Genomic DNA, 15,959 nt, shown 5'->3' on the forward strand with positions numbered 1-15,959 from the left:
GATATAAGATTGGTATAATATACCAAAAATACATAGAGATGATGGAGGATAACTTAGATACTTATGAAGGAAAATGGAAAACAATTTTTGGTCTGGAATCTGTAGACTTAATTAGATCTTTTGAAGTCTGCAGTAAAGTAATTCTCAATGATTCACTAAAGAGCCAACATTATATGTCAGTGTTCGATTTGTATTATACACCATTGCATATATCCAAATGGAAAACTCAGAAGGGTGCGAATTGTAGTCGCTGTGGCTACAATGCGGCTAACCTGTGCCATATGCTGTTTGATTGTATAAAATTGACCTTATTTCAATCTCAGATACCAGCCTTTCTAAGTACTATTTTAGGTGTAGATATTGTGTTAACACCCGAACTTGTTATAACTGGAATAGAAACTGAAAAAATTACTGCTAGAACAATTGCTGAAGAAGGGCTTATATTTATAGCTATGTCAGTTTATCGCAATTCAATAACATCTCGCTGGCTGGATGCTGAACCACCCGCATTCTGTCAATGGCAATCTAAAATGCTGAATATCTATCAGCTAGAAAGAGCTGTATATAAATTTAAAGGTGTTAGAAGAAAGGGGATGGGGCAAAAAATATGGCTACCCATTAAGAATTGGTTGTGAAATGCTTATCTATTTTAGTTGTACTTTTATTTGTTTGCCCAATGTTGTCTGATAGATTTTTCCTTTTCTCTCTTTTTTATTATCAAGCCTGGGTAAACTTACAAATATGTACTACGATCAATTTATATTTATTGTCTGCTCTGTTTTTGTCTCCTTGTATGAATTGGTTTTTCTTCTCTGTTTGCTTTTTTCCACTGGCAATAAAATCAATAAAATTTTTTTTTTTTTTTAAATAGAACTATGGGCCCCACTCTTAACAAATGTCCTAAACAGCTCCAATAAGAACGAGTTTTTTACTACATGGCAAGAGGCCATTGCTATTCCAATTTTTAAAAAAGGCGACCGTAGTGATCCAAAATGTTATAGACCTATATCTTTGCTGGATTCACTAATGAAGGTCGCGGGGAGAGTCATACTTAACAGACTGCAGTCATGGGTGGAAGATCAAGGTGCTCTCTCACAATTTCAATATGGGTTCAGGGCTGGACTTGATACCACAGAACAAGGCCTGAATTTAGCATTAATTGTCTCTAAGTATATCACGGCCAAAAAGGAAAATTTGTTTTTATGTTTTGTGGACCTAAGTTCGGCCTTCGATTGTCTGAACCACGAAAAATTATGGTCCACATTAGCGCAATTGGGTCTAGAACCAGATCTGCTAGTCTTCATAAAAGAACTATATAGGGGAGCTGGGGCTAGAGTGAGGTATGGATTAAAGGGCGAATGTACCGCCAAATTTGACATTCAAAAGGGCGTTAGGCAGGGATGCATATTAGCACCCTTCCTTTTCAATCTTTATATAAACAGTGTAGCATCCCACCTCACGGAAGACCAGTTTGATTATCCTAGGATCAAGAAATCCCCAGTACCGATACTCCTATATGCAGACGATGCAGTTATTATGGACAGAACCCAAATGGGCTTACAAAGAGCAGTGAACACATTTTCTAGGGACATGTGAGAGAGAGGTCTTAAAATAAATATTAGTAAAACCTTCACAATGTCCTGCGCTACCAGGAAGCCCCCAAAATGCAAGATTTTTCTCTCAGGTTCGAAAATAGCCATGGCGGACATGTTCTCATATTTGGGAATTAACTTTGACAAAAGGGGGACGTGGACCTCGGCATTAGAGTCAAGGAATATGATATTCAACAGATCAGTAGGGGCAGTGAGATATTTTGCCAATAAACTAGGTGGACGCCCAATTCCAGTACTTCTGGACATTTTCAGAGCGAAATGTGTGTCCACTGCGACTTACGGCGCAGGTCTCTGGGGTATAATCGATCCTAAATTAATTCAGCTTGGAGAAAATAAATTTCTTCGCTACCTACTAGCTGTCCCTCGTAACACCTCAACGCTTGTTTGCCACAAGGAACTTGGCATAGATTATGTTTCCGACCTATTTAAAGTTGACCCCATTCTGCTGTGGCACAAAGTGTGGTCAACAGAGGAGACAGGTCTGAACAGGGACATGATACTGGATTGCTTAGACCTATAGGGGGTCAACAGGATTTCCTGGCTTAGCTATGTGAAGGGATTCCTGACTGATATCGGGCACTCAGATTATTTTGATACCCTGGAGTGCCTAGTCTCAGTCCCCAGAAAGAAACTAAAGCATACATGCTTGCAGTTTCTTGAGAGTAAGCGCTGGTTAGCTGAGAAAAGTAAAATATCAGTGATGGATTATCATTTGATCCACCAAGGGCAGGGATTACAGCAATACCTGATTAAGGTGCAAAGCTGTTACGCGCGCATGTTACTGACTAGATTTAGGGGGGGCACTTTCTTTAGACTGATAACATTCCCGGTGCAAAACTGCTGGTCTAGAGATATGGATCTATGCCCCTGTGACAATGTGTCAAAACAGTCTACCTTACATTGTACACTCTTTTGTAAATGTTTTACCTTGCCAAGAAAGAGATTCTTGATTCCACTCTTAAAACACTGGGGCTTAAGGCACTGTAGGACTGCTTTGATGAAACTAAAAATGTTAGCAGATGAATTAATTATGCACCTTGTTTCATCGTTCTTAAAATCTGTAATCAAATTCAGGAAAACTATGAATTAACTGTATATAACATGTAATTACCATTCAGACTCACCCTTTTATGATGTCTTTTAATGTACTTTTATAAATTTATTGTGCTTTTATGATTGCTTTTTAACAGAATCGAATAAAGCTGTTTTTGACTTGACTGTTGTAAAGGTTTACAAAGAAAGATGCAAAAGGGAAAAAACAAATAAAAGACGAACAATCAAAAGAACCAAAACATATTTGAATAAATTCGATTACAAGCACACACCATCAGGCAGTAAACCCATAAACGTGAAAAAATAGTAACTTTGGGTGAAGCATGCCCAAGCATTTCAAAAATAAGTACCAACAAACGATCATGGCTGCTAATATGGCAGTAAAACTGGAAAAAGTGAAGATTTCCGTCTCTGCATAATGGAAAGAGTTTGAAGAGGATCTAAGTAAGTGGAAGGAGATGACAAGGGGTTTGATATAATGCCATTTCTTGCACATGAAAAGGTGCAGTAACCCCTCAGGAGATAGGATTGGTTTATCTGGTGACAGTTTAAGACCTGGAGAATGATAACACATGGTATCCTTACCTTTACTCACACTATTACCCAAAATGGCCTACAGTATTGTGCCTATACCGAATTGCACCTACCGCTATGTGGTCTACTTCTGATCTATAGCTCTTTGGGGGTCAGGGCACAATTTCAACTTAGTCTTATCAAAATGTCCAGCATGCTGTGCTGGTGTGGACATCCCATTTAGGTGGGACGGGTTAATTTTGGGCCAGAACCCAGAAAGTAGCTCTGCAGGGGAAATGACACCTCAACCCCAATAAAAGAAAAACAACATCATAAAAGGAAGCTGGTATTGTCATATTAAGGCAAAATGCTCACATGCCTGTAATTTGTTGTATTAATACATTAGTGCGCAACTTGGGCATGGGCATTAAAACAAGGGCTTTACCACTGTCGGTCGCTTGATTACTTTCTCCAGTTTTGTGTGGCTAAATTCCAAACTGATGACATTGTACAGCTTTTCTCGTTCCATCTCTGATGTTTCGTAATATCTTACAAACTGAGCCAAGCTCATATCAACGTTCTTTTGCGTGTTGACATCCATCACATCCACATTTCGTCGACTTCCTGAAAAAGCAGAAAAAGGCTTTTCCTTAATTAACATTAGGTGTTGTGAAGCACCAGCAAAGAATGTGATTCTCCACAGATGATTTATAACATCAAATTTTATATTCGTGCATCTTAAAAGTCATTACTCTTGATTCAGAGTTTATATCAATTGGAAACATCGGATAAAAAACTGAATAATCGGTTAATAAAAGCAAAGGTAGAGAAAGGGATTTTTTTTACAAAAACATTTTAAGTCAAATAAACGGACACACTAAATGTGGGTTTGTTTTCTTTGCAAAATATGCAGAATTGTAAAAGTATCCAGAGATTGTGTTTTTGTTCTGTATCGGTATTTGTATTTTGTGGATTTCTGCTAAACTATTACCAGAGAAATATAACATTTATTCTGAATTATCGTGGCTTCAGAACCAACTATCAATTGACTAAGGCGGGTTTAAAGCACACATTACTTAACTGCATACCTTACAAACTCTCAGAAACCAGTATTTTTAAATTTGTTATTTTAACATTGAACATAAAAAATATCTATAAAAGAAGCACATGAAGTGAAGATGATTGTCACATTCTGTATACATGTTTGATACACATTCACAATACATGTCAGATTCTTTCATTGTTTATATGTATTACAAAGTTCCTATTTATTTTATTTCTTCCTCCAGAATAGGCAGCTGAATCTGAAGACAGATGGCACATCCCAGTGTCCAGACGTTCTGGGTACCATACTCACCTGACCCAATCCGTCGCCACTAAGATGACTTAGGCCAAGTCGTTCCTGATGTTCTTCAGAACTTTAGGCAGGAGAGATAGAGGCAGAAGGTGTACAGGAGTTCAAAGCTATGGTCCGGCTGAAAGGCATTGCTGAGGGAGAATTGCCTTGAAAACGCTGAAGCGCAAAAATTTGGACACTGTGCTTTCTCTGTGATGGCGAAAATATGGCTACAGGGTTCCCCTACTGCTGGAAGAAGCCCTGCGCCACTTTGGAGTGCAGCCATCATTTGTGATCCACTAGTAAATGCCAGCTTAGTTCATCCGCACCAGCGTTTAAAGATCCTGCCAGGTGTTGTACAATCAGAGAGATGCCTGGACTACTCAGTCCATACCAGAGGCTTAAAGCCTCCTGGCACAGAACCCATGACCCCACCCCACTTGGTGCAATTTCACATGACAATGGTGTTGTTCTGTAAGAACTTGCACCTGTTCCCCCCTTCATGGATGGGAGGAAACCCTTTAGTGCCAAGAGGATCGCCCACAACTCCAGCAGGTTGATGTGGGGACCAGTTTCAGTTGGAGACCTGGATCCTCCAATATCTACCTCTCTCAGACGGCTTCCCATCCCAGCAATGATATATCTGTCTCAACTGTCAGTTCTGTGTGGGTGTGAGTGTGATAGGGAGAGAGTCTGCCAACTGTGTAGATCTTTCACAGTCTTTTCTGACACCTGGATTGAATCTGCGAATTTCATATGGTGCTGAATTCAATGAGACTTTAGATACCACTGCACAGACCACATGTGCCACCTAGCACAGTCCACTAGCAGGGTGCAGGAGGCCAAAAAGCCTCAGAACCTTTCTCAATAAGACCAAGGTCAAAAGTTGAAACATCGGGATCATAGCCTGAATATCCTAGATTTGTTGAGGCGGAAGGAAGGCTCAAAACAGCACAGTGGCCAGGATGCCTCCAATAAAAGTGAGCCTCTGTGAAGGAGTCAGGTGTGACATGTGCAGCAACCCACTTCCAAAGCCTTAAAAGGGGCAATATTGTTGGGAAACCTGTTGAACATGTGGTGCAAGACCAAAAGAGCGTACTGTTGCCTTGTTTTTTTTAAGCGCTCTAGTTCAAATGTGCCTGGTCTCCAAAGAAAGAAGTACCATCAAATGACAAGTCCATAAGGGGCTGTTGGACATCACTGGAGAAACCCATTGCTCTATCCATGAGTGACGCCGAAGCACCATGCTGGTACTAACTGTACTTCCCAGACAGACAGTAGTGTCCAAACCTGATCTGATGACATACTTAGCAGTGTCTTGAACATCCTGAAGTATTTGTTGAAGTGCGGAACGACAACATTATTTCATAAATATGGTCTGAAATATTATTCCCATGTAACCATTCACTGCTTCAAAACAATAATTCTTTGTGCATGGCCAAGCCACAAAAAAAAATAAACCAGTGAAAACCCTCAGGGAGAACCTGGTTTGCTCCTGTGAAGTTCCTTGACCAGCTTCGTATTGTAGCTTAGCCATAGATATACCCTCCCCCTCTGCCTGCCAGATGGATTACATTGACCAAAAATACTTTCATATGGCTGAGACTCATGGCTGAGACTCATGGCTAGATTTGTATATTATATAAATGACTGAAGACTGAAACTTATGTCAGATGGACCTGTTTCAAATCTTTGATTCTTTGTCATGTGTCATCACTCCACTGACTGATGTAATTTTCATATTCAACAGACTGCATAAGCATGTGTAAAGTTTAACAGAAATCTGTGAAGAAGGGAAAATCAGTAACTCTTGAGCACTAATTGAAACCCTTTCAGCATATTTGATATCTTCTACTGGTCATTAAGACACTATTCCATGTTAAGTAAGTAAGTAAGTAAGTAAGTACATTTATTTTGCATAGTTAATTAAAAACATTGCAATATCACCATTAAAAAATTCCTTCGGCACACGATACATTTTTCACCATAACCATAAAATTGCATCTGCATAAAAATAATATATATTCTATTTCAGATTTCCTATTTAAAATCTTGGAATTAATAAATTTTAACGAACTTTATTAATTAAGATTCAGCTTGATTTTAATATCCTTTAAGAGCTTAATGAAGGGTCGAGTTTCAACATCCTCTTTTCCACCACCTTCATAGAATTAATACTTTTTAAACAAACATTATTAAATGAGATTCAGCTTGATTTAGAATCCTTTAAGAGCTTAATGAAGGGTCAAGTTTCAACATCTTCTTTTCCACCACCTCATGAACTTCACCAAACTACAGTTCAACTGCGGGTCATTGGGTGCAAAGCAGGCAAGAACTGCATGTCTTCGTGAGCGTATTCCTCGCTGGTTAAATTGAAATTTTAACAAACGTTTCAGTTCCTCCAGCAATTGGTCGCAGGAACACAACAAGTGTGGCATGTCCTCAGGCGCCATGCCACATAAGCGACAGAGGGATCCCGCTTTATCCTTAAGCCAGTGTGGAAAATGGCATATACAAGGTAGCAGGCCCAATCTGTACTTTAAAACCTTCAGTTTTGTAGTTTTTGGGTACCCCAAGTCAAGGTAGCTCGGTTGACCTTGTTTAGAGTAGGAGTTTAGGGGTATCCATCAATGTGAACTCTTATCAAGAGACGCCTTCTCTTTAATCCATGAAAGATGTTTAATTATTTTCTTTACTAATCTTTTAACCGTTGATGATTAGTAGGGGTACTCCACAGCTGCTGCAAGCCTAGGTTCGCCAGGCTGTTTTTCAAAAACTTAGAGGATGTCGAGGCTGGATTTTGCTCTAATTCCGACCATAAGTAGTCGTTTAAGGTTCCCTTTTTGGCCTTCTGGACTTTGTCCCAAGTGGGTATGTACGCCCCCTGTCTTGCCAGAAGCTGTTTCTGGTCGCCAAACTCTAGCCTAATTTGAGCCGGGGAAGTATATTTTGGCAGGCTGAAAATGATCCTATATACAGCTGTCACAGTTTTATCCAAAATCGCTGCATCTCTTCCTCTCTGTACTTCGCTCGTATAAGTAATTGTGGGCAAGAGTTTGGCTCGTATAACTTGTGACAGGGGCAGAAGAGATGGACTGGTAAGCCTGCTATTTAGTTTTTTTTAGAGAAATTGCTATAGCAATGCCTTTACCTAGGATGCTGGCTTTCTGGGTAGTAAACTGGCCACCATTGTCAATTTTAACTCCTAGATACTTATACACTTTTGTATCTTCTATACGGATGCTGTTCCAGAACGAGCCGTATGGATTTTTCCCTTTCTTGTTAATTGACATTGTCTGAGTCTTCTCCAGATTTATCGTCAATTGGTTTGCATCAGAGTATTATCTGTGTGGCATCCACAAGATTTTGCAGCCCTATTTTTGTATGGCTGATTAGAACTATGTCATCCGCATAAAGTAGCGTTGGTAGTATTAGTCCTCCTAATTTCGGTGCATGAGAATTGCAGCTATTAAGAATCGGAATAAGGTCTCCTAAAAACAAGTAAAACAGCTTTGGGGCCAGAACACATCCCTGTTTGAGACCCTTATTGGTTGGAATACGTCTTGACAAGTGGGAGCCGTCGCCCAGCTTCACCTGAATCCATATTTCAGTATGCAAATTAATCAGAAGGTCTAGCAATGGCCCTTTTATCCCCCACCTCTTCAGTTTGGACCATAAAAGATTCCGATTGATATGGTCGAAAGCAGCCTTGTAATCTATAAAGCACAAGTGGATTGGCATTTTAGTAGTTTTGGCTTTGTCAATTAGCAGACCCATAGTTAAAATATTGGTTGTTGTTCTGACCGATTTAGCAAAACCCGTCTGATTAACAGGAATTAGGGATTTTTCTGTAGCCCAGGCCTGCAATTCCTCCAAAAGTATCATAGCAAAATACTTTGCCTCGTTATCCATAAGGGCGACCAATCTATAGTTACGTGGTAGAGACTTGTCCCCTGACTTAAATATTGGAGAAATAATAGAGCCTTTCCAGGAACCAGGTAGTATATTGAACTGTTTAATTTCCAAAAATAATGGCTCGAGTGCTGCGGCCCATTCACTTTCATTCTCTTTGTAAAGAATGGGAGGGATCCCATTCGGGCCTGGCGCCCCCTCTCTTCTTCCTTTTTTGATTTGGCGTGTAATTATTTTTTGTAGGTTTATCACTCCTATGTTCGTAGTTGCAATACGGCCTTCTTGATTGTAGAGAATCCCGTGCAGTGGCTTTGATTTGTTGTTATCAATTTCTGTCTCCAAATTAAAGTCTCTATGTTGTTTAAAATGATCTTTAAGATGGTTTGCCCATACTCCTTCGGTGATATTGGAGGAGACTCCGTCATGCCTTGGTTTTATAAAGGAATTGATGGTTTTCCAAAATCTTGCCCCGTCATTCTGCTTGGTATCTGCATGTAGTTTTGCCCACATGCTGTCCTCCATTGCTCTGTTCGCTTCCCATTTAGTTTTTTTCAAAGTTGCTTTTAATTCTCGTAAAAGGTCATATTTCGCCGTATCCATTGGAGAATACCTAAGTTGACGCATTGTGTGAAAGATACGTTTTTTTGTGTGCTTAATCTTCACTTTATATTCTTTCGTAAAAGGTATCGTCTTGCTGTCATTCTGTCCCTTTTGGAGCTTTGGATTTGTGGAGTAACCTGCCATAGTTGTTAGAAAACTCTCCCATTTCTCAACTTCGCTTGATCCAATTCTTCCATCAAAGTGCTGCTTTACCTTTTCTTGCAAGCCTCCATCATTCACTGTCGAGTACTTGATCCTTTTGTAAATGATGGTATAAATTGAATCTTTAAGTACCAAGGATAGCTCAAATTTAGGCTTGCCGATATTGAGTATGATTTCCTGTGGGCAGTGATCACTATCAGCTTTTCCCCCTATTTGAAAACAGGCAATTTGATGAAATAAGGATAATAACATAAAGGTATAATCCAATATTTTACTGAATCTTGTTGTGTGAAATGTACATGCTGGCGGATTATCTCCGATAAATCTCCCATTTAGTGCTCTGATGTTATAGGACTCGAGATTTTCTAACGTCTGCCTATCTATCTTGGAATATTTGGATATTTCTGAACTCTCTTGGAGCGGTATATCCCTGGCTATATTTTGATAATGGTTCTCATCGTCTGTCGAGGTTCCCATCAGATTAAGATTGAAATCCCCGGTGATCATAAGATCTGTTGATGGTGTATCGTTTATGCATTCCTCCAGGTACTTACATAATTCTTTCACCACCTTTAATTTCCTCTTTGGATGGATATAGACGTTGATCAATGTAAGATGTGTGCCCTTCTTGCCTGATTTCGAGGTGGACAGATTTATTGTCTTTAAATCAGGAGAGGTTGGTCCAAGTTCTTTGATCTCATAGGCACTTGTGACTGAAACATAAGTCACTAGACCCCCTTGAAGATGTCCATATTTTGCTATTCTCACTGCACTGGTGAAAAAACGTAGAAAACCGTGCAGGTGCGGTGGCTCTGCTTGCCATGTTTCTTGAAGGGTCACAACATCAAAAGATCTTATGTAACTGACAAAATCTGAATTGGACATTTTAGAGGCCAGGCCGTTGATGTTCCACGAGCATATTATCAAATGGTTATGCCCACTTGATTTGGAGTGTTTGTTTGTTGGTCAATTTACCTGGTTGTTTATTGTTCTGGCGATCCATCTTAGATCGATTGGTCCTATTGAGGGTAATGCGCCGTCTAAAGTACGTCCCCTAATTTTAAGATCTTCCACGCTTCTTGCTCCGTCTGTCCCTATTGCTCCTCTAAGTACTGGTATTCCGGATCTGTTGAAGGAGTTCTGTTCTCCATCTATTACTGCTGGAATTAATAGATCAGGATATTTTGGTTTTACATAAGGCGCTATTGTTATCCCCCAATTTTTAAAGGTTTGAATCTCTGCCAGTATTTTATGTGCAACTAAAGATGTTATCCATGTTGCTTTTGTTTTTTCCGCCGTTGTTCCATCTTCTGTTATAAATTCGATTGAGACCAGGTCCAGGGTGGTCACACGAGCCAGGGAGGGAATGTGAGATAGCAGCCGTAAAATATTGCCTCTATTCAGTATATCGTGCCTACCTTTCGAGATATAATCCGGGTTAAACCATACAATATTTGTTGTACTTCTTACATCTTCAGGGCTCCTGTTATTTTTGTTGTCATTACTTCCTTGTCCAGATTCATGTCCTTGCGATGCTCTCAATAATGCTTGATGTGTAGTGAATTCTGCTTCGACGCTCACTTTCTGACAGAGTCTTTGTTGTCCTCTTGTGTTTGACTTTTGGTCCTCCTCTCCATGGCCGAGGACAGCTAGCTCCCTTCCCGCACCCCTTACATGTACCTGGATCTCATCTCTCAGGCTTACCCTCAAATGTGTAAATATAGATGATTGTCTGCTAGAAGCCAGTTCGCTGTCATTTGACTCTTTATAATCACCCCACGTTACATTTCCTGGTGATTTAGATAGTGTATGCTGGTCGCTTTCTCTCCCAAGCCTTATTCCATTTGTTTCAGTAGTATTCCTTGTAATGTTAATAATCGAACGATTCATGATGTTAAGCTTTACTTGTTGGCTCTGGACTGGCTCTTTGAATTTGTTTTCTTTTATTATTGGTCGAGAAAGCCTGCTAGCTTCTTCCTGATGCGGAACTTCTCCTTCTTCATTCTTATTGGTGTCTTTATTGGGCTCCCCTTCTTCATTTGTGTAAATGTCGTTTATGGATTCGGATTCACCTTGGTCAGACTGTGGCGTCGACCCGAAAAGACGCTTAAATTCTTCTTGATCTAAATTTATTTTTTAATTTCTGCCTTTACGCTTTTTCGCACGCCTTTGTTTTGCATTCAATTGTATGTCAACCTTGTCTTCCTTTGATACTAATGGCAGTTGATCATCTGCTGTTTTAGTCTCTTTGGCCTCTTCTTTTCGGGTCTTGTGATTCTGTGTGTCCTTTGCCCCAGGGCATATGTTTTTAATGATTTTTGGAGTTCCTGTGCTTTTCATTTTGTCTGTTTTATTCACAATGCAGCTTTCAAAGGAATGCTTATCTATTTCAGCATCAGTTTGTCCATCATACAAATGTCTCTCTTTCCCTCGCAAGGGCTTTTTAAGTTGTGTACATAGGTCGCTCAAAATTACTGGTAGTGAGGCCAGTTTGTCGATGAATGGGCCACATCCACAACCCGGAATCTTATTTTGGGATTGGTCATGCTTTTTTTGTAAGAATGTATTTATTGGACCCAGTTTCCCATCGATGGCAACCACAAAAACAGCCAGGGTATCTAAAAGCATCAGCTGGGTATCCATCTTATCTGACTGGTAGTGGAGTGCTTATACCAATAGTTGCATTGTTTTTAACAAGCTAGGCCACGCCGTTCCCTGGGTTGAGTTTTTTGGTGATCCCTCCACACAAGCTGGATTTTTTGTCTCATTTTGGTCTTCATTTGTTTCTCCCCCCTCATGTGATTCCTGATTGTGTTCAATTATCTTTTCCAGAGTTTTGGCAGTAAGCTCACTCCTGCTTTTGTCTTGGGTGTAGGCGGCCATAAGGTCTTCCCATTCTTCTGTTCCGAGGTATGAGGAGATCTCTGTCTCTTCTGTTGTTTCTAAGTTTTTCGCTGACATCAGCTCTTTGTTTCTCTCCCCCCCACCGTTTGGCTCAAATTGATGATTTGGCGTTTGCTTGTTTAATATTAGGGTGGGCGGAGCCATTTTAAATTCTGTTCCTTCACGCACCTCCCTGTTCCTTGTTTGGTTGGGGTCAGTGCTCCTGAGCAGCGTTTTTTCACGCGGGCTTATTAGGCTATGGATCGTTGGTACATTGATTATAGCACAGTTGCCAATTCTGTTGTTGCTATATGTTGGTCCACTATCGCCAGTCGAATCAAGGCTATTTTCTTGATTTTCTCCTTGGACATCATTGGACATCTCATTTGATTCATTTTGCCTGTGTACTTGGACTATCTTGACATCCCCTGTCTGTATTTTGCCTGTAATTTCGGAGCTCATCCGAGTTTTGTTATGTTGAGGAGTTGATGTTATTTGTAAGGGGCTAGAGGCTACTATACTAGCATTTCTTTTTGTGCTGGGACTTCCCCTTTTATAAGTTATTTTCTGTTCTTCAGTAATTTGTGGTGATTGATTTGATTGTAAAGGCTGAAGAGGTGATTGAAGGCCTGGTATATCTCTTGTGGTTGAAAGTAGAGTATCCCCCGCATTTTTCAGAAAGCAACATTTTGTGTAGATTGTTGGTTGATACGAAAATTGCCTTTTTTTTAGTTTGTTACTTGTCTCCAAATTTAGTGATTGCCCACTCTTTTTTAACCCAGAAGTGTTTTCATCTACAGGTATTTCTATAAGGGAACAGTTCTTCTGGGTTACCAGCCCGGTTTCTGATAATATTTCGTCCCTTGCCTCCTCAAGCATCTTGGTTGTTCGCTTTCATTTTTTTGTCTCCCTTTTAACCATTTTATTGCCCCGGACGTGACCTGACCTCATGCTATCCTCTGCTTGCTCCAACTATTTTGCATCCGGCCGTTGGTGTTCAACGCAGCGTGATGCGATTAGGCTATATTTCACTTGCTTTGGTTTTATAAAACACTCAATATCTGCTTCAGGCAGGCCAATCGGCCCGCCTCGCCAACCGCTGTTGCCACCCTTCCTGTAGTTGTTTAGTTGAATTGAGATTTGTGACCCTCTAATGGGGGGTTGGGCCAAGAGGTGGGCCAAGGGCGGGCTTGACTCCCTGTCCCCCGTAGCCGTCTCACTCTGCTGACACCGACAGCAAAGGGGAGCCAAAAATGCCGGCGCCGGGTGGCGGGCCGGATCACCGCTGCTTTGCTTTGGCAGAGAGAATACACACACAGCCACACCCAGCTGGCTCCGGCAGCAGGTCCGGGACGGTCCTCCTCACAACCGTTCTGCCCCGCCGACACCAGGATAAGGGAGACCAAGTGACGGACTTAATCCGCTCTCCCGCAATCAACACTGGCAATGGCTTGGCGGCTCGGCGGCTCCCGGCAACCACACACAGGCGCAGCTGCCCAGCGCCCGCGCCCACACTCGCGTCCCGCCTCGCCTCGCCTCAGCTCCGAAACCGGAACCGCACCAGCCGCCAACAGTGAGTTCAGCACCCACAACACAGGCGAAGGCGGGGCTCAGCAACAGTGGGGGTGGGGGGAGGGGGCAGAGGGCTCAACATGCAACAGGCTGACTTCACTTGATTCACTTGACTTGATCGTTCTTTTCTATTCCTTGGGTCTCACAATATGCGTGGGGCTCCTCGCGGCTCTCGTCAATACTATGCAAAGCAAGCAAAACAGAGGCTGGTTCCCAGCGGGGCGCCCTTGTCAGCGGGGGCAGTGGCACCCCCCCGCGAGACCCAGCCGCAGACCGCCGACCACCAACAAACAGTGCACAAACAGTGCACAAACAGGATTGACTCAAGATGTTGGCGGCTCGCTGCGGCGGCTCACTCCTCCCGGTAATGGTGGCTTGCTCGCTTTTTCCGGTAGTGGCGGCTTGCTTCTCCCGGCAACGGCAGCTCGCTGTGGCTCACTACGGCCACTCTCTGCCGCGCTGCCGCGCTGCCGCTTCTTGCTCCTCACTCTCCGCTCTGCTCCTCGCAGTGGCTCTCGGTGGGTGGAAGACGCACTCGACTGCTCTCGTCTGCCAAACACGTCTCGTCTGTCAGTGAATAATGAGGATTATTGCATGTTAAGGAAATTCACCTTTTCAATAGAAAAGTGGTATTTTTTGTAATAAACTCTCTTTGTGTTACTAATCGCACAGTGCTATACCACCAAACATGTATTTAAATAATAGGGTTCTGCACCCATATAATTGAAACTATGTACTCAACAATAAGAAGTTTGATCTTAGTTTACAGTAAGGTTACATATGGGTCCCAGAGAAAATATTTTTGATGTCTTCAACGTCTCTACAGTAATGCATTTAGCATTGTTAGCAAATAATCAAATTCATAAAGTTCAAAGTAAAAAGCATCTTTTATTAACATAAAAAATGATGGGACCCAAAGAAATGGCCTGTGCTCTATAGCACGCTTATGAGGGCTTCACTGAATGGGAGCAGTGGTTCCGAAGCAGTTTGCCCTGGCTGCAGGACCTCAGTGAGTACGTTTTCAAACCTCCACCGAGGGAAGCTGGAGATCAAGGACTTGTTCTTGCAATCACCATGGCGAGAGGCAAATTCCTCCCTAGAGGGACCAAATGAGGTATTAAGCCCAGTATCCTTAAGTCTCGAGATCACTGGCCTTCACGGGGTCCATTAAAAAATTCTTGTCATATACGTGTAATACATCAGTGGCTCCGGGTCTGAAAATCTATGAAGCAAAGGATGCCTATCAGAATCAGAAAGCTGAGAAAGAGGTCGAATTCGGGGCGACTTTGATAGAGGTCGTGGCAGATCTGCTTCTGATTCTGAAAGGACTATGAGTTCCCCCTCTAGTGTCGGCGCTACCAGAGGTGACATATGGGGAACCGGTGCGGTATTCAGCGCTGATGAGGGAGTTCGAGTAAGTGTTGACACCGAAGTCAGGGTGAACCCTGAAATGGGGTTGAGAGGCTCACAGTCGGGATGGTAACCCGTCTGTAGGCCCCCTCAGATCTATGTGGTCCAAAGGCTCGCCAGAAGGATTCAGAAGGGTACCCAAAATGTGCAGCAGGGCCTCTATTAAGGCCTGCGGTATCGCTGCCCGCTTTTGGTTGTATGACTACTTGTGTCTATCTGATATTTTGGGTTTGCTTTGGGTGCCACTGAGGGCACAGATGTGCAAAGAGTTTGGTTTGTGTTTGCATTGCTTTTTTAACGCAACCTCACGCAAAATCTTCTGCTGAGATTTGTAAAACCAACGCAAATCATGATTTGCATTGGTTTGTAACCCATAGTAATGCAATGCAGCACAATGCACTAACTTGCAGTACTTTGCATCAAGGGGGCGTTCCATGTGTGGTGCATGGGTCTTCCCATTCTACCACTTTTGGAGTTTGACACAAATCTCTATCTACAAAGAAAAGTAGACAGGAATTTGTGACTAAATCCTGTGCCCCCTAAAGACGGATGCAACAAAAAAGGTTTTCATTTATCCTAGTTTCTCCTCTTTGCATGTGTTTTGCATTCTATGGCAATCAGGAAAAGAGAAAAAATGCCTCAAAGAGTATTTTTTGTGCAGGAAGGTACTCCTTCCAGGACAAAAAGTTTTGCTGACTACAACACAGACAGCTTTGCACTATGGCACAAGGATGCCTGTGTTGGCGCATGGCGACAAGTGAGCCAGTGCGGGGAGAGAGCAGAACTGTGCCATTCTAAGTAGATATGGTGCTGTCCCCCATTTCACCCATCTCAAAACATTACCCAGTGCAGCTAAGTGGCCCAAAGTGTCCTGTGAGTGATAAACCAGCCTCGCTCATTTACCA

At 42.0% G+C, this 15,959-nt stretch overlaps 1 protein-coding gene across 8 annotated transcripts in view; it reads right to left on the bottom strand.

Moving 5' to 3' along the window:
• Positions 1 to 15,959, bottom strand: part of KDM2B (lysine demethylase 2B) — a 1,129,854-nt gene that overhangs the window by 930,412 nt on the left and 183,483 nt on the right. For all 8 annotated transcript variants that reach the window (XM_078667529.1, XM_078667528.1, XM_078667527.1 and 5 more), the window contains one exon: positions 3,625 to 3,803. In XM_078667529.1, the coding sequence (XP_078523655.1) occupies positions 3,625 to 3,803 (179 nt within the window). The remainder of the gene's footprint in view (positions 1 to 3,624; positions 3,804 to 15,959) is intronic.

The sequence above is a fragment of the Lissotriton helveticus genome, chromosome 11 (assembly GCF_964261635.1).
Source record: "Lissotriton helveticus chromosome 11, aLisHel1.1, whole genome shotgun sequence".
Taxonomy (NCBI): Eukaryota; Metazoa; Chordata; class Amphibia; order Caudata; family Salamandridae; genus Lissotriton; species Lissotriton helveticus.